The sequence below is a fragment of the Tasmannia lanceolata genome, unplaced genomic scaffold, assembly GCF_043159265.1.
Source record: "Tasmannia lanceolata isolate RefF3 unplaced genomic scaffold, GAP_Taslan_0.1 ptg000018l, whole genome shotgun sequence".
Taxonomy (NCBI): Eukaryota; Viridiplantae; Streptophyta; class Magnoliopsida; order Canellales; family Winteraceae; genus Tasmannia; species Tasmannia lanceolata.
Window position 1 is genome coordinate 10,832,098 of NW_027518695.1, and position 26,639 is coordinate 10,858,736.

General features: G+C 37.8%; 1 protein-coding gene across 4 annotated transcripts; it reads right to left on the reverse strand.

Moving 5' to 3' along the window:
* Nucleotides 1-637: 637 nt before the first annotated feature.
* LOC143849540 (mediator of RNA polymerase II transcription subunit 33A-like) lies at nt 638-26,110 on the reverse strand. 4 transcript variants are annotated; one of them, XM_077358598.1, is made up of 13 exons: nt 25,636-26,110; nt 21,671-21,781; nt 19,072-19,425; nt 16,266-16,582; nt 16,064-16,155; nt 15,034-15,412; nt 12,320-12,530; nt 11,983-12,097; nt 11,541-11,702; nt 3,951-4,614; nt 3,298-3,504; nt 1,600-2,202; nt 638-1,455 (listed from the first exon to the last, which is right to left on the reverse strand). In XM_077358598.1, exons 1-13 carry the CDS (start codon nt 25,911-25,913, stop codon nt 965-967), a joined length of 3,984 nt encoding a protein of 1,327 aa, XP_077214713.1. In that variant the 5' UTR covers nt 25,914-26,110; the 3' UTR covers nt 638-964. The 4 variants fall into 4 exon arrangements, with proteins under 4 accessions (XP_077214713.1, XP_077214711.1, XP_077214712.1 ...); XM_077358596.1 differs by having other exon boundaries at nt 3,280-3,504; XM_077358597.1 differs by having other exon boundaries at nt 16,266-16,588.
* Nucleotides 26,111-26,639: the final 529 nt, after the last annotated feature.

The following is a 26,639-nucleotide window of genomic DNA, read 5'->3' on the forward strand; positions in this document are numbered from 1 at the left end:
GCTTTAAGAGCTTTTTGAGAACCGTAATATTCCTCTCACAGCCCTTTACTACACAACAAACATGGGAGCGCATGTTTATCAAAGCACTGGAGTGCTGAAATCATTTCCCTAAAATTTTCATAAGATGATTTTAAGACAAATCCATCCAAGGAGTAGTAGTAGAATAACCTGTCCCAAGAACAACCTGATCAAAGTCAAGTACAAACACAATGCCCACTTGACAAAATAGTCAAGTGAAACCAAGGCCCACTTCTAAAAGGAGGAGCACATTAGCTAGCTTTTACCACAAAAGAACAATATGAAGTGATTCAAAAGCCACGAGCACGTAATGGCTATGTTTTTACAATAACCGTTTGATAATTACCCTGGAAGTGACCCAAAATAACTAAAATGCCACTCGGTCAATATCTGCCCACGTGAAATGACAAATGCCACTAGTATTTCAAGGCAGACAAAATAGTGCAAGAATCCCCAGAATAAGTCAAAAGCCAATAAGCCCTTTAATTTTCAAACCAAATGAGTTGTCTCAGAGCTCGGCTAAAACAACTCAATAGAAAATCAAGTCATCAGCTGACTTGATGACTTAAGTTTTTCCAATTCAACAGGAAACCAAGTCAATTTGTAAAATAAATCGATGGCTAGGGAAATATATGTAACTCTCTGTATTTCAGTGTGTTTAAAAAAGTACACTTGGACAGGAACTCATACAATGTAAAACTGGGTCGACTCAAGATTGAATGGAAGTTTTTTTGGACAGTATCTCTAATAAATAGAAAAGTAACACATGTTACTTCTTCTCTGTCCAGAAGAAGTAACAGCTCACCTTCAATTCAACAATGTAAAAACGTTGTGAACTACATTAAATTAATAAACCATACATCTATATCTATATACAAGAAGAAAATTGCCCCCCTGTATCTATCTATGGACATACATACAGGGTGGAGGGGAGGAAGTTCTTCATTCAATTCATAAACAACTCGGCCACAGAAGCAATGGCAGCTTCACCACCTCTCTCCAAGAGGGCGAGCGCAAGGTCGCATTCGTGCCACCCTCTCAGCCCGTTGGCCAACTTCCTCAGCGTGCTCTGCTTCACGTCCGGTATCCATGCCGGCATGAAACTCACCACCAATCCAACAAAGCATGACACGTAGGCCTTCCATGTGGCCATATCGCACCCAAGCGATATGTTTCCTTCCAATGCACCCGCCAGGAAATCCATGTGGGGCCCAATCACACGTGCACGCCTTGAAAATACCGGGGCCGCCCCAGAAACGGCACATCCAATCCTCCAAGTAAAAGCCCCAGACAGGACCATCAGGTAGGCCATTGCATATCCCTCTAAGATACGCGAAGTGGGCCCCCCAGGCCCCCCTCCAAGCTTCCCTTCCCTTGTCGAAAGGAGCCATGTGGGCAGCGTCTCTTGATACAACAACTGGACGAGATGGATCCCACCTGCAGCACACAACAAGAGGCATGGATAACCAAATTCCAATTGAAATGAAATCTTTAGGAGGAAACAATGAAACGACATCAGTTCAAATCCTGGATCTTCGAACTGAGAGAGAGAGAGAGTGAACTGGACGATATGGACCCCACCTGCAGCACACAAGAGGCTCGCACCAACGGTTGCAACTTCCTTGACCCGGGCTGCCGCATAGGCAAGAGATGCACTGCTAGATCTCAAACGTGGGGAGGCGGCACGGGCCCACCCCGAAGCTGACTCTCGGGCAGACTCAATGACCAGCCCCAAGATGACATTATTCACATATTGGAGGTTGTGGAATGTCCGGCATGAGCGGAGATAGAGTAAGCCAGGTGCAGTAGTGTGGGCACGGGGCACGTTGCCGGAGACAGAGTTCCCTAAAAGGCCCGTCACACCGCCTGGGGCAGCTGAGATGCACTCAGGCCTGAGGAAGGAGGCGAAGCAGCTCTTGAGGAGTTGGGCGATGGCTTCCTGGTCCTCTTTGAAGACAGAACGAGAGCAAGAGGCCACAATAAAGTCGTGCCACCGACGAACCTTCTGGGCCCACAGGGCTCCGATGATGGGCATGGTCGGCCAAGGGCAGCCTGACCCACAATTTTCCAAGGCAGGCCCAGCAACCCCATGGATGTACTCCAAGTTTTTGTCAAGTTTGAATGTAATGGTTAGACTAACCAGTGCCGCCATCGGCAAAGGAAGCATTGCAGGTGCAGCTCCACCTGCAAATTTGTATAAAAATATAGAAGCAATAAATACAAAGTCTGATCAGTAATTTATAAATAAATGAAGGCACCCATACCCAGTCTTTTGCATTCTTGATGGTTTAGTTAAAAGCTTATAGATTTGAAGGCTATGATTAGAAGCTCATTTTGACACAGAATTAGTTTTTAGAATTCCAAGTTCGACTGGGAAATCAATCTTCCCATTTCCAATTTCATTGAAGTTGGCTTGGTGTAAAATGCACTGAAAAATTGGTCGGGTCGACCAACTTTTTATAATATCGAGTTTATAATTTACTCATAGTTTGGTGTAAAATGCAATGAAAACTTTGTCGGGTTGATCAATTTTTTATAATATTGGGTTTACAATTTACTCCCTATGGGCCTATAGAGTTGACTTGGCCAGTTTTGAGTTGATCAATAAGTTTATGAACATTTGCTTCAAACTCATTTATTTAATAAAATATACACTCAAATCCTATGGGTTGCAATTCAAAACCAACATATATCTGATGACAATGTTTCATAACTTCAGTATTTTATTTTCTTTTTAATGGTAATGAAAACTTTAAGGCAACTAGATCAAGGGCAAAGCCTGACGAATGGCCAAATCTGATCTACCAACCCCCCCTCTCCTCAGTGTCTTAAAGAGAACAATGTAGATCCATTTCCTTATTCACCTTTTATGCAATGGATTGTTTTTGTTTATTCCTTTTCTGGGGAGGGTAATGAAATGTATCTTAGTATCTCAATTATTCTGCAACTAAAGTAAATGAAACAAAAATTTCAGTTCAGGGAAAATTATAGATTCAGAATTGATCATGTCAAATTTAATCAAAACCATTCTATCTGATCATGTATCTTTCATGAATGAAAATAAGCAGGTCCATTAATCGCAGTTGATCAGAACTGATTGGAAGAATTTTTTGGTTGGAGAGAGGGCCAGAAGAAGGATTCTTGACGTGCATAAAATCTAAAGTGAAAGAAATGCAGCTCAAGTGGTATGTATGATCCCTTTAATAGAAAGAAAACAGAGAAATGAAATAAGTAAAAAAAAAAAAAAGTTAAAGATCGTACCTGCGTAAAACATCTTACCTGCGTAACAAATAGGGGCATGAACACCGGCAGATGAGAGTATTTCCTTTATTTCAGATTCAATAGAGAGAAGGTTTGCAGCAGGGCTAGGCCAATCTGTTCCATTCATTGGAACAGGTTTCCAAATACCGCGAGTAACTTCTGCGGAAAAGTAGCTGATTATAGCAGCAAGAGAAGCTGGCAAAAAGTCCACAAGGTCCCTGAGACCTGCAAGAGATTTGAGGGTCCCATTTTTAAGGCATGTGCAAAATGAATGGAGTAAAATACTACTGTTTTTTTTTTTTTTTGTTATTTGAGTACATAAGTAGGACTACAAGGGTACATTGTCAGTTGTCAACGGTATTTGTGGAAACTCATAATATTCCTTGTACAACCATTTAGCTCCAATGAATGGAATAATACAGATTTTCAGTTCCTCGCAATGGACAAATGGAGATGCATTTTTTTAATGGTCTGGTATTAATTTTAAGAGACATGGATAAAAAGGCCTACAAAAAAAGAGAGAGAGACTCAAAAAGAAACAAATCAACCAGCAAAAGAAATCTCTACATACTATGTAGAAATAAGGAAAGAAAGAAAACAGGACAAAAACAATAAGAAACAATAAAACATGTAAACTAACAAAGGTAGAAAGAATCATATCTTCAGCCAACCTGTTGTCAAGTCCCGAGACGACAGCCTTCCATGGGCATAGGCAGTCAAAACTGCTTCAAGAACAAAAGGAATGGCTTCTAGAACCTCCCATCCAGGAAGCATGGGTCTCTGGTAACCATCATCTCCTGTATTTACGGGAGACCCACTTATGCTACCACTTGAAGTTGTCGATGGGTTACCTGGAATTGTTCCGCTCTTAGTCATTTTCAAATAAATCATACTCAGAATCTTATTGGCCACTTGGTGCACTGGATTTCCACTACAGAGACCGGAAAGTGTTGAAGCTATGCAAGCTTGATTTTGACAGTACCAAGCACGTAATTTTGGAAACGAATCGATATAAACTGGTCGAGTGGATGGTGCGTCGAGTGGATTTGTAATCTTACTGCTTGTTATACTAGAATTATGCAAAGCAACACGGTTATTGTGCAGTAACAAAAGATACTCTAGAGTAAGTGCGGACCCCGTAGCGCCTATCTCCACTATACAATGTTCATAAGGGGGTCTATAAAATTTCCACAGGCGAAGGAGAAAGAGAAAAGCGCATGAGAAGACTATGTAAACTGAGGTCTCGTCACTGGTGTTTGATTTGTGGTTTGAAGTGGGCACAAGTGATCCAAATGCCTCGCAAATTGGCATCAAAGAAGCCGCAACTTCTGGCACCTATACAAGCAATTATAAAATCAAAAAATATCAAATGATGAAAATATATACAAGCACGCACAAATGCATGTGACTATTCATAGGACAAAACCATTTGCTACAAGGTGGAAGTAACGTCAAATTAAATGTACAAACCTAAATTTCCAAGGGTTATGCTCAGAAACTGAAAGATAAAAACGGCAAGTACTTTGGAAAAAAAGTCTAATTTAACATAATTCAATCCAGTATTGCCATTCACTCATGTGCAGTGGTAAGATAAACTTGGTAACAAGGGCATTACTGAGTTCACTTGGAAAAATAGGAGAGATTTGAGTAACCATCTGCCATTTTTACACTAATCAGATGTTTCTGATATGGAATTCATGAAGGATTACAAATATTATGTTGATTACCACAAAAGTAATATGAGTACAGCCAATTTTATGAGTTATCGAAATGTGGAGTAGAATGTGGAAGCAGCAGCAAAATGTGACATGGACATGGCATTTTACGTATTCACAAAGATACAAGTCAACATAGCTGGATACAGATATAGTTCTTTTTATTATTGTTCCCATTTTTAATGTACATTATTATTTCCTTAATAAATATATTTAAATATGTTTGAATGGATAGTCTCGGAACTTGGGCGCCTTGAAGTCGGCATGTTTAACACCATCTTTGACACGGATACCTATGTCCAACAACCCACATAGCTCCATATACTTGTGAAGATATAATTTGCACTTAACTAAAGCCGTAGTGTGTTTTCATCGCCAAATGAAAACATCAGTTCTTTTAGATTCCACATTGGGCTGCAACTTGATTTAGTTCTTGAGTCATTGGGGTCAATCAGAACCCAAACCCAAAGAATCAGGGTGTCAATCCAATCCAAACCTGAATTGGGGTTCAGCAGATCTACAGTCTAACAGAATTGCACCCCTACTTATACCACGAATAGAAAAAAAAAATGGTAAGAGACAAAAGATAAGAAACAAGACAGCATTTTTCAAAATTGATAGCTGAAAGGCACAACATATCATCCATCTTAAAACCATTAGCCAGAACATAACCTGCGCTAAGTTCCTAACTTATAGCATAGTTCAAAATGCACAGAGCAGAAAACAAACGCCACAGCCTTCCTAACGCAGAGGTGTATAGTGGAAGCGGAAGCTTAAGGGTAATGATGGGGATAGGGGCGGAGGCACATATAGCATGAGGAGGGCCATGGCCCCCCAATGACTTGGAAAATCCCTTTAAAGGTGCATGGATTTACATGCATGCTTAGGTAGTTTAGCGGCCATGCCCCCCCCCCCCCCCCCACCCCCACCCCACACACACACACACACTTCACCAATGCAGGCAAGTGTAAATTAGTCCGGCCACTCCAAGTGTAAATTCATGGCTCCGTCCTTGGATGGGGACATCAACAATGGGCATGGATTCAAGGTTTACAAGCGCAGACGTGGACGAGACTGATAGCGGAGACTCTAGCATTGGCCACAGACACGGGCATCTTTTTTTATTATTTATTTTCTACTTTCGTCATTTTATTTCTAGCCTACTTTTTAGGCATCAAATCTCATTTGTTTGGCCTTTTTTGGTAGTCTTAGAAAGGTTTTTCAATTACATATCTAATGAGCCCAAGATCACATGATTTGGACGTGATTTGAGCAAGTTATGAGTGTTTTTAGAAAGTGGCATAGGTCTATTGTGGGATTACTATTTTAGGTAAGTTTTTAACTTTATTTAGTTTACTTTAGATTAGATGAATGGTTGAGATTAGTTGCTTAGGGTTTTTTTTTTTGAAATGGTAATGTATTGTATTAATAAAAGGAACCAACAAGGCCGTCAATATTTACAAAAGAAAGAAAAAAGAAATACAGATAGGCAGAAGAAAGTCAAACCATTTCAAACCCACTCTACTGACTCCAGATCTTGCTAGCGAATCAGCTTCACCATTAGCCTATCTCCTAACATGATTAAAAACAATAGAGGATCGGAAATTTTATCTTCGATCTCATTAAAAAAAAAAAAAAACCTCCAAGGAGGAGCCACCACGCCCGACAACCAGCTAATGACATTGGATGAGTCTCCTTCCACTATTACAGAATCCAACTGCTCTCTATCTAAATGCATGATACCATGAAATGCTGCTCTAACTTTTGCCTCAGACGAATCAGATAAACCAATTGGACCTGAGAAGGCCCACACAACCGCACCTAAAGCATCTCTGCATAATCCTCCGATACCCGCCGGACCCGGATTACCAAAATATGACGCATCAAAATTTATTTTGATGAAATCAGGAGAGATCCAATGCTGAATAACATGAGACCTTCTTTCTGCTTCGAAACAAATTGTCTGCCAACCCTACCATTAATCAAAAGCCGATACAAATCTGAACATAGGGAGGGATCTTGCCCACAAAATAGATAAGCCAATGATTTTAACGTATAGCCAATAGGGAGATTTAGCATCACCAACAAAAACCCAATTATTCCTTTCTTTCCATATAATCCACCACGATGCCAATAGGCAAATTTTCCATAAAACCTTCCCTTCTCTTTTCCAAGGAACAAACTCCCAACTCTTGATTACTTCGGAAATGGATTTTGGGAACACCCAACAAATACCAAACCTCAATAAGATGTAACTCCATATCTCTTTCGCTACCTTGCAATGAATAAACAAATGATCTATAGATTCCCCATCCTTCAAACAAAAAGGGCAATGATCTATTAAAATCATGCCCCCGAGTCCGTGCTTTTTCCTTTGTATTCTTTATTTTTTATCCTTGTATGCTTCTTTGAGGACTTTCTCGGTTCTCCTTTTAATGAATTATTTTACCGTCTCAAAAAAAAAAAAATCATAGCCCTTTTAGTTGTTTAGGGTTTCTTTTCTGATAAATACATCTTATGAAAGCAATGTAAGGGACATTTTGAATATTGAATAGAATTGACGTTTTGCTTAAAGCCAGAAATTTAGGCTTTCTTCTCTCTTATTTTTATGGTATGGAACCATCCTCTGTCATCTTCTCTCATTTATTCTCTTCTATTTCTATAATCAAATCAGGACAAACAAAGTTAGTAAATCAGATTTTCTATTTTCTTTGTTCTTGAACCCTAAAATTAGAAAAACCCAAAATCCATAGATCTCCCTTGTTCTTCAAGATCTTGTTTTGAGATTTTGAGGGATTGTTTTAGTAATTAAACCTCACCTAAAACTCACAAGAATCTCAACTTTCAAACCTTTTCGAACCCTATTGCAAGTTCTTAGCCTTTTCAAGCCCGGAAACCCTTTTTAAAGATACATAGCCTAAACCTACCATCAAATCAGAACCTAAACCCTAGAATTACCTTTCGTTTACCTACCTAAACCCTTACCTAAGATCTAGACATCAGTTTCCTTCAATTTCCAGATTTGCAAAAATTACCAAAATACCCCTACGGCCTAAATCTGGATTGTTTTGACCCAATTCCTGCTACTAGACATTTTTTTTATTTTTCTTCATTGATTATTATTAATTTCTCATACTTTCGTTACATCTAATTGATAGGTCTCATATTATCTTTTAGTTCTTTTAATTGGTTGCATGTGAAGGCCTAATTTTGGACTAATCCTTCTATTATCAATTCATCTTACGAATCTTTATCACTTTGATTGATTTGTATAAGGTTTAGTTCATGCTAAATTATGATCTTTACAATTAGTTATGCTATTTAGGTTTCATTATTGATGATGTCCATAGATTAATTAGGCGTTAATTCAGCCTTAGGTTAGTTGTTAAGTGTTCTTTTAGTTTTCCGTGTAAGCCCTAAACTGTCCTAAAGTCTTAATCCCATTAGGAGTGTAGGATTATCCCTACATTAGGTATTGTCCTGCATCAGGTAAGGTATTGGAAGAATTACAAGGAAATTGGAAGAGAAAAGGGGCAATTAGAAGGATTGGAAAGGGCTGTAAGAATAGTTGAAAGGGCACGTAAAATTGTTGAAAGGGCACGTGAAACTATTGGAAAAAGGATTAAAACTTAAAAGGAGTGTGAAATTAATGTAAATCTTTGTTGAAGGGGAGGTGACTGTGTATGGAATACTATGGGGAACCAATGGATGTTGGTTAGAGGGAAAAAAAAGGTTTATTCTTGGTTGGGGAGTCGGGGGGGCTGGAAGGAAGGGAGAGGGGTTTCAGGATCGTGATGGGGGGGGGGGGGGGGGGGGTTGAGGGGAGGAGGGATGATGGGGGTTTGGGAGCTGGAAGGGGTGGGAGGGGAGAGGTAGAGTTAGGGTTAGGGTTAGGGTTTAGGCGTGGGAAGAAGAAGGGAAGAGGAGGGAGGTTAGGGTGTCTATGGGGGTCCCTAGGGAATCAAAACCCTAGGGCTCTGATACCATGTTGAGGAAGAGAATGGGAGAAAGAGTTAGTGAGTTGGGAAGACTCCCCCTCACTTATGTATTTATATATAAAGAGAGAAATATACAATGACCTATATGCCCATAGGCAAATACATACACCAACATAAAGAATGGATCTTGAGTGGATGAAAAGAATCAAGAAAGTTCAAGAAGGTGATGGGTGGTTAAAGGTTTATTTCAGGAATGGTTAGGTAGTTAAAAGGAATCAAGAATTGGTTGTTGTCGTTATTGTTAAAGAATGGAAAGCATGGTTGAATTGATTGATCTAAAGATTGGAATTGGTTAATTACATTCTTGGATGTTTAAAGAAAAGGATAAAGGGTGTTTAAAACTTTAAATTTATGGGTGATCGGTTAAAGAATGAGAGGTTAAAGATTAAGGGTTGGAATTCGGTTAAGTTCATGGGAAGAACGGTGAGAATCTCGGTTAAGGGGGTGAAGCTTGTTGTTTTGCAAGGTGGTAAAAGGTGGCAGCTGGTCGTGTTTTCACGTGGATGGAGTTTGGTTACACAAGGGTAAAAATTGGTTTCGAAGAAACAAGAAGAATGGCTAAAATTTGAGAAAAGGAAGTAAAATCGTCTGGAGTGTTATGATATAAAAACCCTCCAAAATTTAGGGGACACAGGGACTGGTTTTTGCGGGTTTATGGGCTGTTAAAAGTTACACTTTGAATTCAAGCTCTCAGGTGAGGTATTGGGACTGGTTTCACGATCAAACTGGATGGCTGTTGGTGTTGGTAGATCGTAGGGAAATGTGGTGGGATGTTCGTTTGGATATAGGATGATAAAACTGGGCATTGCCGGTTTGGTTTTCCGGCCAACGTAAAGTTCTCTGGTGAGACCTGAGAACAAGAAGCAACTAAGGCGGGGCAAGGCTGGGCGGTAAAGTTAGGTTGCATCAATGAAAATAAACTTCAGAAATCTGAACTTCAGAGGCTAGAAAAACCCAGAAAATCAGGTTACGTGGGGAACCTTGGTGAGTCTCGAACTTCAAGAATGCAAGTGCTTATGCTGCACTATTCTTTAGGAGCTTACCTGCGGTTGGATGGGCTGGTTATCGGTTATGGCTGGACTTGTGGCTAAGGGACCAGGGATCTTCTTGCCTGAAAACCTACAGACATCGTGGTGATCAAGAAGCAGGGATGTGGCTTCTTTAATGCTTGAAACTTGTGGTGGATTGGAATGGTGAAGCAGGAAGACGGCTGCCTCTAGGGATTGTTGCTGGAAACCAATCAAGCTAGAGGTTTTATGAGGAAGGAAGATGAAAACCACAAAAAGTTTGTGCTTTGCAACTTCAGATCCAAGGAAGAATACAAAGGCAAACAGGAGGAGATTTCTCCAACCAATGTAAACTAAATTCGTTTATTTCTTAATAAAAAAGCCATGAAATTTTGTATACAAGTGGATGCAATTATAGAGATTCCGTTGGCTTCTAATTTGACTAGAACTAGGAAAGAAAACAACTAAACTTCCTGACTCTAAATTCATCCAACCCAAGAAAGTTTCCTAAACTTTCTCAAATTCCTAAAAGTTTACAACAACTCCTAAAACTCCTCTAGCTTGGTCGACCAATTTCCAATAAAAATCTCCTAACAAAAGTAAAACAAAAATCTACTAACCAATAGGAAAATTCCGAATAAAATAAAAAAATCTAAAGCAACTAAATTTTGGATCCATGTGAAACAAGGACCGTCGATTGTAGCGTCGTCTGATATTTGGATGATCTAGGGATGATCGGCCTTCAAGTAATATGATCTAGAATCATCTAGAGCTTGATCGTCAATCCATGCCACCCATTGGTTGATCCGAGGGTCATGATTAGCCTGATCATTGATTTGAAGCTCCCAGACTTCAGACGGCTGGATACACCTGCATCACTTCCCACCCCTCAGGTGACTGAGCATTCAAAAAGTTATTTAACTTGACAGGTTTTTCATTGGCTCAGTCAGGTTGAACCTGGAAACACTAAGTGTTTTTCAAGATGTGCTTGAAATTTTGACTATTGACTTGTCCTTTTATAAATGTTAGTAAAAAAAAAGAGAAAACAGAAGAAAGATTCCCTTAAATTAAATAACTAGCAACTCAAAGTGCATTCAGACGATCTTTTTCAGTGGCTCAGTCAGGTTGAACTTGGAAACAGTAACTGTTTTTCAAGATGTGCTTGAACTTTTGACTATTGACTTGTCCTTTTATAAAAGTTAGTAAAAAAAAGAAAACAGAAGAAAGATTCCCTTAAATTAAATAACTAGCAACTCAAAGTGCATTCAGACGATCTATTATACTACTGAGCTGGTTTTGGCATATCAAAATTTTCAGACAAGGCCCCTTTTATGCCATGATCAAGACTAATCAGAAAAACACACCAGGGAATGACTGCACATGCTATTAGTGCGATGTAATTTGAGTCCCCAAGAAAAAATATAAAATTTTACATTTGAGAAAATACGATACTATAGTCAATAGAACCATTAAAAAATAGTCAATAGAAGTTGAGCCATAAAGAGACCGAGAATCGCAATTTGAAATAAAATGCTTCTTACCATTCCATATAAAGAAAGAACATGAATGGTGTCAAAAGAAGACATCCCCAAAAGGATTGCATGTAGAGTGGACATATGAGCAAGTAAATGACTCCCAGGTCCTGAAAATTTGGGAGGAACAGGAGGTGATAGAAGCTTGACTGCAAAGTGCACCACATGTTCCTGTAAAATAAAGACTATCATGTTCGCAAGGCCTATTCCCAACTGAACTAAGAAAGCCATATTTTACTTTAAGGGATTTGCTAAGCAATTTCGCAACAACACATTTCACAGCTCACTTTTTCAGGAGAGAACAGCCACCTAAGATGAATTAAATGAATAGGACAAAATCTGATGCGAGGTGGCTGTTCTATGCTGAAAAAGTGAGCCGCAAAATGGTTTTTTGCGAAATTGCCTAGCAAATCCCTTTACTTAAAAGATATATAAGCTATGCAATTCCTACCTGGATATTCCACCCACGACTGAGAGATGCACCACATAGAATCTTAGCAGCAGCTGACCTCTCTTCCTCTGACCCATTTAATGCAATATGATATAATTTCTCAAGCTCCCCTAAGCTTAAAACAGTGAAAGATAGATTCAGATAATATATTCTAAGATTAGGAAGATTTTGATAACTAATCCACCCCTAAGCTTAAACCAGTGAAAGAGAGATTCAGAGAATATATTCTAAGATTAGGAAGATTTTGATAACTAATCCACCAAAATGCCACCAAAGAACCACACAAGTTCTGATATTAAGAGTTTAAAAAATTGGTTACAAGAGTAATCTGAAAGACCTCGAAACGGGAGTTGCAATAAGGGCATTTTTTAGGGGGCCAGTTAGTGGAGCTCCATCCATAAAGGTTGACCATGGAGATCCATGAACTGGCAATGAGTCAGCCGGTGATGTTGGGGAAGCAGTCACATAACCAGGCCAAAAGTATACTGACGTGTCAATCAATTTTCTCGCAATACAAGCTTCAACTATCAGATGCTGCATGCTTCCAACTGCCAGAGAACCAAAAATTAATGACAAGCAGAATACGGAAAAACTTGGTATGAAGAATAGGTTTAGGCAGACATAAGTCTACTGTAGACATAAATGTATTGAGACAAAACAAAATACCAGTGGTGAGGGACTGCTGGCAAGTTCTAATGAAAAGTAATCTACTGTATTATATTCTACTCACTTTTATCTTAACTAGTTCGATGACCAAATTGCTTGTGTCATGTTGTAGGACCTTGTTTCTTGCTCGCATAAAGAAGCACTATGCTAGACAATAAAGTAAGGCAAGATCTACTATGAATGCTCTGATACCAAATTGATGTAGAATAATTCTATCTACTATGGATACTCTGATACCAATTCATGATTATAATAATATCCAAAGCCCTTAAAATCAAGAACCAAAGTGCAACTTGAAGATACTTTTTCCAAAAACCCTAAAAATTAAGGATATGGAATTTTTTGTAACTAAAACTGAATTACAACTGTGATTTGAATGAATTGAAGACTGTTACATAATACCAAAACATATTAAATACCAACAATCATCAATATCAAGAAGTAATGTGCAGTCAATACTTTTGTGAGAACATTAGGGACCAAAACTGATATGTGTCGCTCTCGTTTAAAATTATGCACATCCTACTTTTTGAACTGTTTTTTTTGTAGGTAAGCTGGGATCGAACCTCAGACCTCATGGTGGAAGGCCAAAGCCTTTACCATTGAGCTAGAGGCTCAATCCCCTCATGCACATCCTATTTTAATTCTTAACCGATGCAGTCAAAAAATCTGGACGCTCTTCGTGGCTCAGCAGCGGATGCAAGATTGATAAAATAAATGAAAAAGGGGCCCTTCGAACACCGTCGTAGGGAATTTAATACTTCGATCACCGTCGAAGGGGATGTGATTTACTTCGATCTCGTCGAAGATGAGTTTCTCAGAGCGAAACTAGAAAATACTTCTGCAGGTGCTAATCCAAGCAACCAAAAGTTCTCAAAAGAACTCAAAAGCCAAAGGCAAATTTCATTCAATAATCAAAGTCCCATTACATGTCTCATCTACCTTCTTTTATAGATTAGGAGGAATTCTAAAAATTGAATCTCATACAAGCAAAAAGAAACATCTAAAATTGCCACCTTCATATTAAAGGCAATCTAAATATAAAAAGTAAACTCAATCCTAAATGACCTTATTTAGCTATACATGGAATGGACAAATTCCTTATTTGGTCATGCATGGAAATAGAAATAAATCTATCCTAATTGGCATGAAAGAAAATGAAAATAAATCTAGCCTAAATGATATGCAGGAAAATAGAAACAAATCAGCTTGTAGGATTTGGGTTGCATCATGAACAAAACTACCCAAAGAATAAACACTGCTGAAAATATCAAAGCTAATAAACCATAGATTGCCAATAAACAAAACCCAACACTGAGATTTGTAGTAAAAGATCAGTGCTATGTTGATTACAACCGCAGGTAAGTACTAAAATATTTCATAGAGATCAAGTAGCAAGGACCTTCATAAGAGTTGTCCCATAGTGGGGCATTCCCTTTTTTTAATGATATAGTGGGGTGTTCCCTTATTTTATTCACTTAAGCAATATGTTACAAAATGACAAGTCAACCCTCGACTTAAGCTACATGATGAATTCTGAAATTAAATAAAGACAATAAAACACATATTTCAACAAGTAGAACCACTTCTATGACCGACTATCAGTTTAGATCTAAGCATCCTTTCTCAAATACATGAAAAGTTTTAAGAGCAGACCAGGTGTACACCGTTATCCATAAACACATTGATTGACTCAGTCTCAGCCAAGTTGTCCCAGTTTAGATGGTCTTGCAGTACCGAGACAAACTCCTATTCCAACCTTGGAAGTCGGACGATCAGTTCCAGAGTTGAGTTCCAGTCTTTCAACACTGGTTAGCAGTTATAGCACACGCAATTTCGGAGTATCTATAATGATAATAATAGTGGAACCCATATGCAGGACTATGTTGTATACAAGCATTTGCAAGTGTTTGTGTGTACTAGTATTCTGGTCCCATGCTATGCATGGGTGTAAAATGATGGGCCTCACACCATCAAAACATGTGGTGTAAAATCGTAGGACCCACCCTAATGCATAGGTTTGGATAGAGATGGTGGACCCCACCCACCAAAACTTGAGGTGTAAAATGGCAGGCCCCATCCCATAAAAACATGAGGTGCAAAATGTTGGCCCCCACCCGTGCTAAGTCCCACCCTATCAAAACAAAATATGAGGTATAAAGAAAAGGTTTTCCAGAAAAAAAAATATTTCTTGGAAAGAAACCGAATGACAATGGAAAGAAATATGCTTAGTATATATTATAGATACAGATTTATACACACACAGCATTAAGCTATAAGAAAGATTACCAGCTTTAACAGAAGTATCACCATTGCCGACAGGATTAGTATATATTATAGATACAGATTTACACACACACGGCATTAAGCTTTACGAAAGATTACCAGCTTTAACAGAAGTATCACCATTGCCGACAGCATTAAAATTGTCACTACCATTCTTGATACTAGAAATGACGGCAGCTGCTTTTGCAGCAGCATTATTAGCTGCAATAACCACAGAGGCAGGAGGTACTAGGAGCCCGGTAAACTGTCCCAGTACCTGAAGAGACGATATCAATCCACGTCTTCTAGAAGCATATCTGTTCCCTTCCAACCCATGCTCATAACTGGTCACTGTATTCCCAGATGCACCACCACCCTTAAGTGAAGGCATTTCACCCTCTTCCTCCACAACACGGAGAATCGCCAAGGGTGTGAGAGACAAAAGAACACATAGTCGTGCATCAAGATGCGGTATGGGTCCTTCTAGAGGATCACGCTCCTGCAATGAAGCAAGGATAAGACATATGTTCAACAAGTGATGCAGATTGTAGGCCCCATAAGGGGCATATTTGCCCATTCGAACTTTTATGGATTTATTTCCACATAATTTAGTTTCTAGGATTATTAATTCCATCGTATTTAGTTTTAGGACTTTTATTTTCCATGTTATTTAGAGTTAGGGAATTTAGAGAAGAAGAGAGAGAGAGAGAGAATAGAAGTAGAAGAAGAGAGAGAGAGAGAGAGAGAGAGAGAATAGAAGTAGAAGAAGAGGAGGAGAACTTGAGGAAGAAAGAGGGGTACAAGGAGGAAGAAGAAATCTGGGGAGAAATTCCCAATCAGTCTTTAATCATCAACAACTAAAATCTCTAATACATGAGGCCTATATATAGACAATTGAAATAAAATTCCATGGAAAATAAATAAATTGCCTAACTCTAAATAACATGGAAAATAAAAGCCCCAAAACTAAATACCATGGAATTAAAAATTGTAGAAACTTTAAAAAAAAAATCGTAGAAAATAAATAACATAGAAATAAATCCCTAAAAGTCCTAATGGGCAAATATGCCCCTTATTGGGCCTACAATCCGCATCAACAAGTTTCCGTTTCAAGTATAAAGATGAGTTAAAAAATGCAGGTTCATCTCACTCGTTGCACAAGTCGAATAGCCGAAACCCATAGTGCTTGAAAGGTCTCTTGCCAGCTTGCACGGTTAATAACCTGGAGGGTTTTGGTTAATTCTGCAGTTTAATACATGTTAGAAAAGTGCAACATTGTAGAAATCACGAACTAATTATTTCTAACACAAATTATGAAGCCAAAAACAGAAAAGGCATTTAACAATTTGAACCTGCGAGTACATCAACGGAGGATGTAGCAGGTAATTGTCTCGCATCCATTGCAGTCTCCATATAGATATCAAAAGGAACCCAACAAGCAGCCCGACCAGCTCCGAAATTGTGAAAAGATGCAAAGCTGCATGATCCAATATCAATCAGGACTCCGATGGTTTGATGTTTGTTCAACTGATATTCCCAACCCAAAGCTCGCTGTACATTTGCAGACACTTTTGCCAACAGGTGACTTGCAGATTTTAAATTTGGGGATGTTGATTTATGAGCTTCGAGAAACTGCAGTCTCTGCAGCAGGCCATTGAACTTCTCCGGCCTATTGCTTGAAAGAATCCTTAAATCAGTAACCCCTTCTTGAAACTCCTAAGAATATATGAATGCAAATATTTTGAAAACAGAAACTGTCTCCACAAGGGTAAAAAAAAGACGAAAAATAAAATAAAAGATATGAAAAACCCATGAATTTAGTTAGAAAGATTTCATTGGGAGACAGAAGCTCCTTAACTACAAAAGCAGTAGTAAATAGGTACTTGCAAAATAAAATTTTAAAGAGCACCTGAATAGTAGTTGGTGGTCATTCAGAACTCAAACAAAAATTTGTACTTTTTCCCTTCCCTTTTGGTGCAAACATGGAACCCAAACCCGCCAATTGATACAAACAAACGGGGGGTACCAAGTAGTACTTTTGAATTCTTGCATCCTCATTTATTGAACTACAAACGATTGGTTGAATACCTGGCTACAAGGGAATTCAGTAGGAAACAGTTTGCGCCTTAAGTACACTGATTTCATGTTTAAGTTAGCACCACATCTGTTACCTCGTTTAGAGTAAACTAAAGAGTAATTTACTCATGGTCTGGTTTTATGTTAGTCCCAACGGCATAAAGGAAAAACTAGGTATTGTCTGAGTGGCTATTGATAGTTCTCTACTACATGATAGAACAATTGAAATACGCTCCCCAATAAGTGAAAATTTATCATTTATCTAACACGATTTACTATAAGCATCACTGATATAGTAATTTTCAAAAGTATTCAATAGGTTATCCAAGGCAGCATACTCTTGCAATGATGAATAACACCCTTGTCAAGTTGTCAAAGTCAACAGGATCTCCTTGTGAACGGGATGAGGTAGATCCTAGGTTTTCACCCAGATAGATACATGCATACTTTATGTTTTAATATTTGACTTGTATATGTTACATAAATTTCATGCAACATTTTCATTGTCAGTACAGCATTACCAACTCTTGGGATCACAAGGACTCACAACCTATGTATAATTGCTTGGTTTCTATTCTAAGTCACATAAAACTTAAGATTTAAAGAATTTACACTAACAAACCATGAAATACGAACCATATTGATTGATAAGTTTGCATAGCCACCAATATATCTCAGAAAACAGTAGGGTCATCAGGCATGTCCAACAATTGATATGAATTCTGGACTTTGTTCAATTAAGACTTCAATTGGTTTAAATCAGTGTTTAAAAACACGCATATGACGCAGAATGCGGCAAAGAAAAATCCTTATCGACTCGGCACGGACGCGGCCAAGAACGCGGTTGATGCGGTCATAACTCGGGAGAGTTAAAGGAGTTTTTATTGACTCTGTAGGGCAAAACGCATAATGTAGATGTGATGCAACGACGAATGCAGGCAAGAAAAATCGTTGTCGACTCGGGCGAGTTCCTTGTCGTGTCAATGAGTTTTTAAACACTGGTTTAATTCATACGTGGCATCTAAGTAAAGAAGGATACTACACTCTTACAGAAATAACTTTGCAGAAGAGACAGACATATTTTGACAAGGTTATCAGAAAGAAAAAAAAAGCTATACAGTATATACTTTATATGCCTTTAATATTATGTTTCTGCACTGTGTGTGTGTGTACACACACACACATGGGACACACATGGGAAAATTGTTTCTGCGCTGCAGCGCAGATAACTTATCTGTGCTGCCCCTTTAAAAATCATGTGGGCCCACATGATTTGGATGATCCAAAGCATTCATTTGAAAGACCCTTACATAGATAGGGTGTGCACAAAAAATCAGCTCCATAAGATCATCCTAGCCCTTACATTTGTATAGGTTAAAAATGGACCGATTTGTGGAGGTTTATACAATGCACAGATTTGTGGAGGTTTATACAATGGATTTGTGGAGGTTTATACAATGGACAGATTTGTGGAGGTTTATACCCATCATTTTAAATTTAAACTATACAAATGGAAGGGTTAGGATGATCCTATGGTGCTAATTTTTTGTGCACACCCTATCTATGTAAGGGTCTTTCAAATGAATGCTTTGGATCATCCAAATCAAGTGGGCCCACATGATTTTTAAAGGGGCAATGCAGATAAGTAGCACAGATAAGTTATCTGCAGTGCAGTGCAGATACACACACACACACACACACACACACACACACAAACATTTCAGAGCCTCAGATTTTCGACACGTGGCAAAAAACTTGTGTCTGTGTATGTGTCCATGAATAAATTACACAGAACGGATTAATAAACTTAGCAAGTGATATGACAGTATAAATAACAAAAGATACATAGTCTAGAGACTCCATGCATCAAATTTCTTTGCAGGATTATTGCTCCGCCTCAAACATCCAATCACATTTCCATCCCTATCTCATCAAGCACACAGTTCAAGTGCAATTAAAACGAACATTATAATAGAGATGAAAAGGCAAATATATGACCAAAGAAAGCTTCAAATTTCTAAAACATTAGAGGCTTATTAAGAGAAATGAAGGAGGCCAAAATAAATGAGTGATGGTGTATACATGTTCAGATGAACAAGACGAAGTAGAACCATGGCATTTCTGTTTTCAGTAAGTTTTCCCACCACCTCAATAGCCATAAAACCATTCATCCTTCGTAGCTGTTCACGATGTTCATTTCTTTTATCGTTTGTATTTCCTTTAACGTCCATATCCATATCCTGGTGGCCCACACCTCCATATAAACTTCTCTGTTTGTCTACAGAATTCGATTGCAATCCCCAATCTTCCAAAGTACTATCGATCAAACTGGTAATGACACTATACAGAAATAACACTGCTGCATGTCCAACTTCTGATACATGAACCCCGTATGCATGAGAGAGCTGTAGAGCATCATCAACAGATTTTATAATCCTGTAAAAGATTAAAAAAAGCATGATTCCATGAATTGAATTTCGGAAGCTTGCCATTTTCATTAGGCATGTCAATGGCTTATATTTGATACATTTAACATTTTTAGATGAAAATTACCAACTACAGTAAGAACATACATGGTTACAAGACATTAAATACACATGAAAACACGTACTTCTGTTCATGAGTAGGCTCTAAAAGGAAATATATATACCGCTCAACATATTTTATATATATATCGGAAAAGTGATGGCTGCAAGAAACTGAAGGAAAGAAGCAAGCAGGGAATTTCTCCAAACTCCAATGTCCAGTCTCAAACATGAATTGAGAGGTGCCAGGTATTTTGATGCTAATATAGATTTAGATAGGTGAATATTGTTACACACTGAGAACTTGGTCTCTTGAGGCACACTGTTAAAGGCTGAAGGTACTTCTCGGAAGTTGCTAAGAAAGAAATTTTGTATATCCTTCACAGGAAAATGTTTTGCTCAGAAATTATGTGGTCATATGTTTTCCCAAAGAGGGGAAAAGTAGTTGCATTCATTTAGCCGACCCCAACTAGTTTGGGACAAAGGCTTTGTTGAGTTGAGTATGTTTTCCCAAAGAAGAAGGCTGAAGGAAAGATGCACATGCCTTTTGCTTCCGTGTTTTGAATTACCAACATTATAAAACAGTACACTAACGTGTGTTCCATAATTCCACAGGCCCAAAAAAAATTGTGGAGACTTAGGCAACAATGACTAAAATTCCCTAAAACTAAAAGTTACAGAAGATCACAACTGCCTCATTAAACTTAGAGTGCACCCAAAAAAAAACAATAGCTTTACACCACAAATCGTAAAAATGACACATTTCATATCAGAAAATGATGCTCATGATCACAGACACAATTGCCTATCAGAGCTGGCCCCACTCTACACATGACACACATCGGACTATTGATTTGGTGGCCACCACAAGTTCAGTCCATTGCAGCCAACCCCACCCATCAGATGATCCTAGCCCCTCAATCAACGGTGATAAAAAAAAGTTATCTTTAGGGTGCACTTGATTGTTTGCAGGCCAATATTTACGGAAAGCAGTCTCTACCCATCAGGGTACCAAGACCCATTTTCCGCCTGGCGGTGGCCCACCAGATCAAAAGCCCGAATCACGAACACGTGTGCACGTGACAGCGGAGACTGACAGTGACGAAAGATTGTCATGCCGATCGACACCGAAGTAGAACTCTTTTTTATGTGACTCCTGAGATTGTGGAACGATACAGGTTAGTTATCTATGGACTATAAAAAATTTGAAATAACAAAATCGATTGACTTGGCCAGGAGTCAGCCATGTGTTTCAAAATTGATGGACTTATCCAAGAGTCAACCATGTGCTTTAACAGTCCATACTCCTTCAATGAGAATTCATTGAATCTATCAAGATGAAAAACCAAGAGTGGAGAACGGTACGAGTACATCAAAGATGTTGAGAGTGAGAAGAAGTTCAGGCAGGATGGACTCGGAGGAATGGCCTCTTGATTCTCATAAAGTATGAAGTGTGGAGAAGGTGTTAACAGATTCTGCAATCGTGTATAAGTTCCAAGAGGGTACAAAACCTAGAGACGCTTTGGCACATATTGTATTTTGATGTATTCCATGTTTTGTTCCAAGAGGGAACAAAACCAAGATTCAGCGTTGTTATGATATTTTATTTTCATTCAGTCACAGATGGGTGACAGTAGGACTTGGGATTATTGCAGTTAATGTTTATTTGAAACAATAATTAGTACGTTGATCTAAATGCCTGGCTTATCTTATGAATTTTTTATATTGAAAACTGATATTGAAAGCCATGGTATGCTACGGAGTCCGCCTTGTAGTGTACGGCATTGTAACAGACACAATGTTCCGATAAAGAGGATGGAATTTCAATGAGGCGCAAAAATGCAATTATGTTCTCATGAGAGATAGAAACACACTATTCACTTTTGGTGCACAAAATGCAAAGATAAAGATTATGTGCACATGACATATAGAAACGAACTATTCACTTTTGGTGCACAAAATACAAAGACACAGACAAAAAAACAAATGGGGATTTCATAATAACCTACCCCATCATTTTAAGGCATCTTAGTTTTAGAAAGAAACACAGTATTCACTTCATATGGAAGATTGAACTTACTTTTATACAGTGAACAGTGTAAACAGCAATAATTTTACAGTCATTTCTAAAAAAGAAACAATATGAAAACACTTACTTTTCTTTGCAAGGATCTGGCACCGTTGAAACAAAAGAAAAGGCGTATCGACTTAAAAGTTCAAGATAAAGTCTGTAAGCCTCTGGCTGACACCGTCGATTAGGAATCACCCTAAAATTAAAAAGAAAAAGGATATTGTATATGAATCCAAATAGAAGCAAAAATACCAGATTGTAACTAAGTAGCCTATTCTAAGTTTTATATTTTCAAATAGTTCATGAGCAAAGAAGAAAATAAAATACAAATTGAACCCTTCCTTAAGGAACCACATGAAGTTTTTTTGTTTTTTTTTTTTTTTCTCTTCATGATTTTCAGGTCCCCCTCTTTACCAGAAAAACAAATAAATAAAAGCATTGCCTACCAGAAAACCAAAAAAAAAAAACTTCATGTGGTTCCAATCAACAGTTTTTTGTCAGATCATGGGTGGTCCGAATCCAAGTGTGCTTGAAACTAAACACCATGGAGGGGATTTGAGGAGGATCTGCATAAGACCCAATACAATAAGGATCCGAATCGATTGTGACTTGAGTATGGGTGGATCAAGCCCAAGTATGACCTGTTGATAGTCCTAAAGACAAGTGATCATAGAACACAAAATTAAGGAGCAAGAGCTCTCTATTTTTCAATTTTGAAAGCATAACAAAGGAATAGCTAAAATCCATCAAGAGCATGGGTTTATTCTGAAAGCATAACAAAAGAATAGCTAAAAAACCACCAAAAGCATGGTTTTAAAAATCCATCAAGAGCATGGTTTTATATCCTTTATAGAAATGTCAATTGGAGGCCTTCTCAGGAGCTCTTCAAGTGAGGTTGATGAATGAATTCAATGGGTGTGATTTCCTACAAAAAGAAAACTTAGCTGGAAACCTGTAATTAATTGGTACTTTTACTGTTTAATCTGTTTTAAGAATATAAGTTGCTGCCCTGATTGAACTAAAAACCTAATTAACACTCCATATTCCCCAAAAATTAAGTTGTGAACCCTAGGTTTGCACCAATGACCCATCAAACTGTTTGTTATCTTATCTCGTCAAAATTCAACTAACAACTGCAATTGAATTTATCCCAAGAAGTTTGATTCCCTTATTTAAACCATCTAAGAAATCACTAAACATAAGGGACTAGAGACACAATGATCTCCAACTTCCAAGCATAGTTACTAACTTTGAAGTCAAGAATAATTCAATGAGGCAAATGTCTGAACATTTTGGGAAATGCTTGGCAACCATTTGGGGAAAAAATGAAAATAAAAGGCATATTTTTTTTTATAAGCTACACGTATATATTCTATATATACATATTTTTTCTAAATAAGACAACAAAAATCATGGATGGATGGGTATGATTTCAGCTTTTATTTTAAATTTCTTATTTAGATTTACCAATAATATATGAGAAATTGACAAATTTATTAAAAACTCATTTAACTCGGAAAATTAACTCCAACACTGGATCTTTTAAAGTTTAAACCATGGCATAAAAAATTCAGTAGCCTTTTAATTGTTCAAAGAATTTTGTAACTATGCTTACAAGACTCAGCAAGTTCTAAAAAAAGAAATAGTTATAACGAATTATGGTTTCCTTAACATCAATATGCACCATGGCAGTTAAAAAATTAAGGGATTCCTTGAATGTTCTTAGGTGGCTTCAAGGTGAGCATTCTCATCAATGGAGATTTGATCGTCTCTTTGATAAGATATTTGATTGGGCAGGCTCTTCTTCATTGGTATTTAATCATGTCCGTTGTTAGGCTAATCAAGTGGCGGATCGTCTAGCTTGGCAGGGAGTGTCTGGTGAAAGCTTTAACCATGTTTGACTACCTTCCTTCTTGAGTTCTTATCTGTTGTTTTTGTTGTTTTTTCCCTATGATTTGTGGACACGGGTACGAGTGTCGCCTGTCGACACGGACACAGAGTGTCAAACTCCCAAAATTTAGAAACAGGGACACACCTAAAATAGAAAGAACATATAATCATGATTTGTGGATACGGATTCGTGTGCCGAGTTTCGACCCAAATATGAGGTATCTGAAGTGGCAACCCCTAAAAATCTAGAAATAGTGCCACACTCATACACATACATACATATAAAGTTACTGACACTTCTAGCAATACACTTAGAAGTGTCTAAAGGAGTGTCGACACGGATATTGTGTCGGACACGACACGACACGCATGTTGGCAATAAATTCAAAGTGTCGGCCAAATCATAGTTTTTTCCTTATGTTGTTCTCTCTTGTATCTTGACTGTCTCGGTCCTATGCAGTAATGAAATTGGCTATAAAAAAAAATTAAGATACAATTGGCACTTGAATACTTGATGTTGAAGATTTTTTCCCTTTTTTTAAATGGGTTCGTGTTGAGAATATTACATCACTAAAAGAATCAAAACACCGCATAGAGTAGAGATTGAGGACTTAACCATCTATCCATAGGAAATCTAAGAACACATCTTCATCCCACCTTAGAAAGTATGAGATGAGGCACTTTTATAAGAAAAATGACTGACTACTTCCTGGAGTTTGTTTAAATGCTGAGACACGCAATAACCAAATCAATTACAAAAGAACAAGGAACCATTCTAGTAAGGAAAAATCCTTTAAGACATCTCGTTTTTGTGAAGGAAAAGAATCTGGTACTTCGTGGACCCACTGTCACAAGTATCAGGTGTGGTGATCAGTTCCATTCATATTGTTTCTCATCTCAAATCAGGCCTATTGCCCTTGGCCCCACACTCATAAGAGTATTTTAGACGGTTGATCAAGCATGATGAAAAAGACATCCTAAGGATGAGTTTAAGCCGTCAATTTTTGTATGCCTAAAATTTGAGATTGATATTCTGTTCAAAACCCGGACTGGACCCATTGGGTCTCCCTATGAGGGTCTATCAAATGAAAGATCCTAATCACCAAGTACATATGCCACGCGTGCACAATTTCACGGCTATTTTTGTTCATCAATACAAATCATCTTGCCAGTAGATCTCTTATAATAAAACAAAATTCAGAACTCAAACTCAACTCCAAAAACAATCTTTTAGAGAGAGAGAGAGAGAGCCATAAAACTCATCAAAGCTAGCATATTAACTTCACTATTGGCATATTAATTATTGAATGCTATCTGCAAATACCCTTTAAAATCACAGCCTACTACAACGAAAATATATATTAAAAAACGATTATATGTAAGGGAGATATCCTCTTTTCAACCTACCAAAGAAAAGGAAATCCTAATTATTTATTTTTTGTTTCTGTTTTAGGTGGGCTAGATGCTCAATGAAGTCTAGTACAAGTTATGATATATGTTTACTTTTTCTGTTCAATTCAATCTACAGTCACCCATTTGGAAATAATATATTAATCAAAACCCATCAAAACAAAATTCTGAAAAAAAAAAAAAACTCCCAATAAATAAATAAATCAACACGGTTCAAAATATATATATATTTTTTAAAAACCTTCTCTTGCCCTCTCTTTCTGTTACCCATCTCTCATAATCTCAGCTTAAACAAGTCCATTTAATTACTAAAGCTTTAAAATTGTTCAAAACCCATCAAAACAAAAAATTTAAAAAAAACACACATGTACTAAAACTCCTAACAAACAAATAAATCAATATGGTTCACAATAAAGAAAAAAAAAAAACGCTTCTCTTGCCATCTCTGTCTCTTACCCATATCTCATAATCTAGCTTAAACAAGTCCATTTAATTACTAAACCTTTAAAATTGTTCAAAACCCATCAAAACAAAAATCTAAAAAAAAACACATGTACTAAAACTCCCAATAAACAAATAAATCAATATGGTTCGCAATAAAGAAAAAAAAAAAAAAACCTTCTCTAGCCATCTCTGTCTCTTACTCATATCTCATGATCTAGCTTAAACAAGTCCATTTAATTACTAAAACTTTAAAATTAAAAATTAAACTAGTAGTACTAAAAGGTTTATACGCATGAATAAAAATACCTTGAGGTTAGAAGGGCGAGGACTTGAAGAGAAGATAAAAGACGAGAGGAAATGCCTTGCTCGATGAATTTCCAGAGAGAAGGGTTGTTATTTGAAAAACAGAGATTAGAGACCAAAACTTGCCCTAATTCGAGATTAGGGAGACCTAATCCCGTCTCTTGAATACACTTACTGACCTCCATAGCCCATACCAGAGGTGGGTCTTTCCTCTCCTGGCATGATTTCACTGTTTCCAAAACTCTCTGTTCGAAATCCATTATACTCGGATTTGAAACCATGCCCCCCTCTAGCTTTATTCAGTCTAAAACGGGGAGCGATTCTAACGTGCGCTTGGCGTGGAATGGGTGTCGACGGTGGGAGGTTTTGGGGGAGGGGGTGTTGCGTCAATTAATTATGTTACCTGGCTCCGACGGCTTATTTTAGCGAAGGGCAGTGATAACTTGAGGATCGTTTCAACTTTCAACGGAACTTAGGTTGCTGATATTCTTTTGGGAGTGACAAATTGGACTAGAAAACACTTACAAAACGGAACTCCGTTTTGGGAAATAAAGACGAGAGCAAAATTGACAGGAGATTTTTGTCATTTTCTGTTTTGTGGCATTTCCTGGGATTCCAGCTCACTTCTTTGTATTCTTACCACCATGTGTTACAAAAACGTTACCAAACAAAAAAACAGGCTAGTGTTGTTACAAAGAAGTATTCATCATCCCATCCTTGATATTTGATCCAATATCAAGGGTCGTACCATGTTTACATGTTTTTATGGTCCTTCATCATAGAGAAGGAGACAGGACTAGCAAGAGATATGACAATGGACCCCATCCTCATGATGTCCTATAATCAATTACATTTCTAACTCAATTGTTTTTGGGAAATGATTTCTGCACTCCAATGTTTTGATAAACATGCGCTCCAACTTTTATCGTGTAGTATTTAACGGACTGTCAGAGGAATCTTACGGTTCTCAAAAAGCACTTAGAGCCCTTAAGTGCGTGTTTGGGGTA

Excerpts from the sequence above, each read along its gene's own strand:
- LOC143849540 (XM_077358595.1), bottom strand. The coding sequence starts at position 25,913 with ATGGTTTCAAATCCGAGTATAATGGATTTCGAACAGAGAGTTTTGGAA. Across the intron at positions 15,413-16,063 it reads CTATTCGACTTGTGCAACGA|GAGCGTGATCCTCTAGAAGG; the intron begins GTGAGATGAACC and ends GCTTCATTGCAG. Across the intron at positions 4,615-11,540 it reads TTCTTTCTTTATATGGAATG|GTGCCAGAAGTTGCGGCTTC; the intron begins GTAAGAAGCATT and ends TTGCTTGTATAG.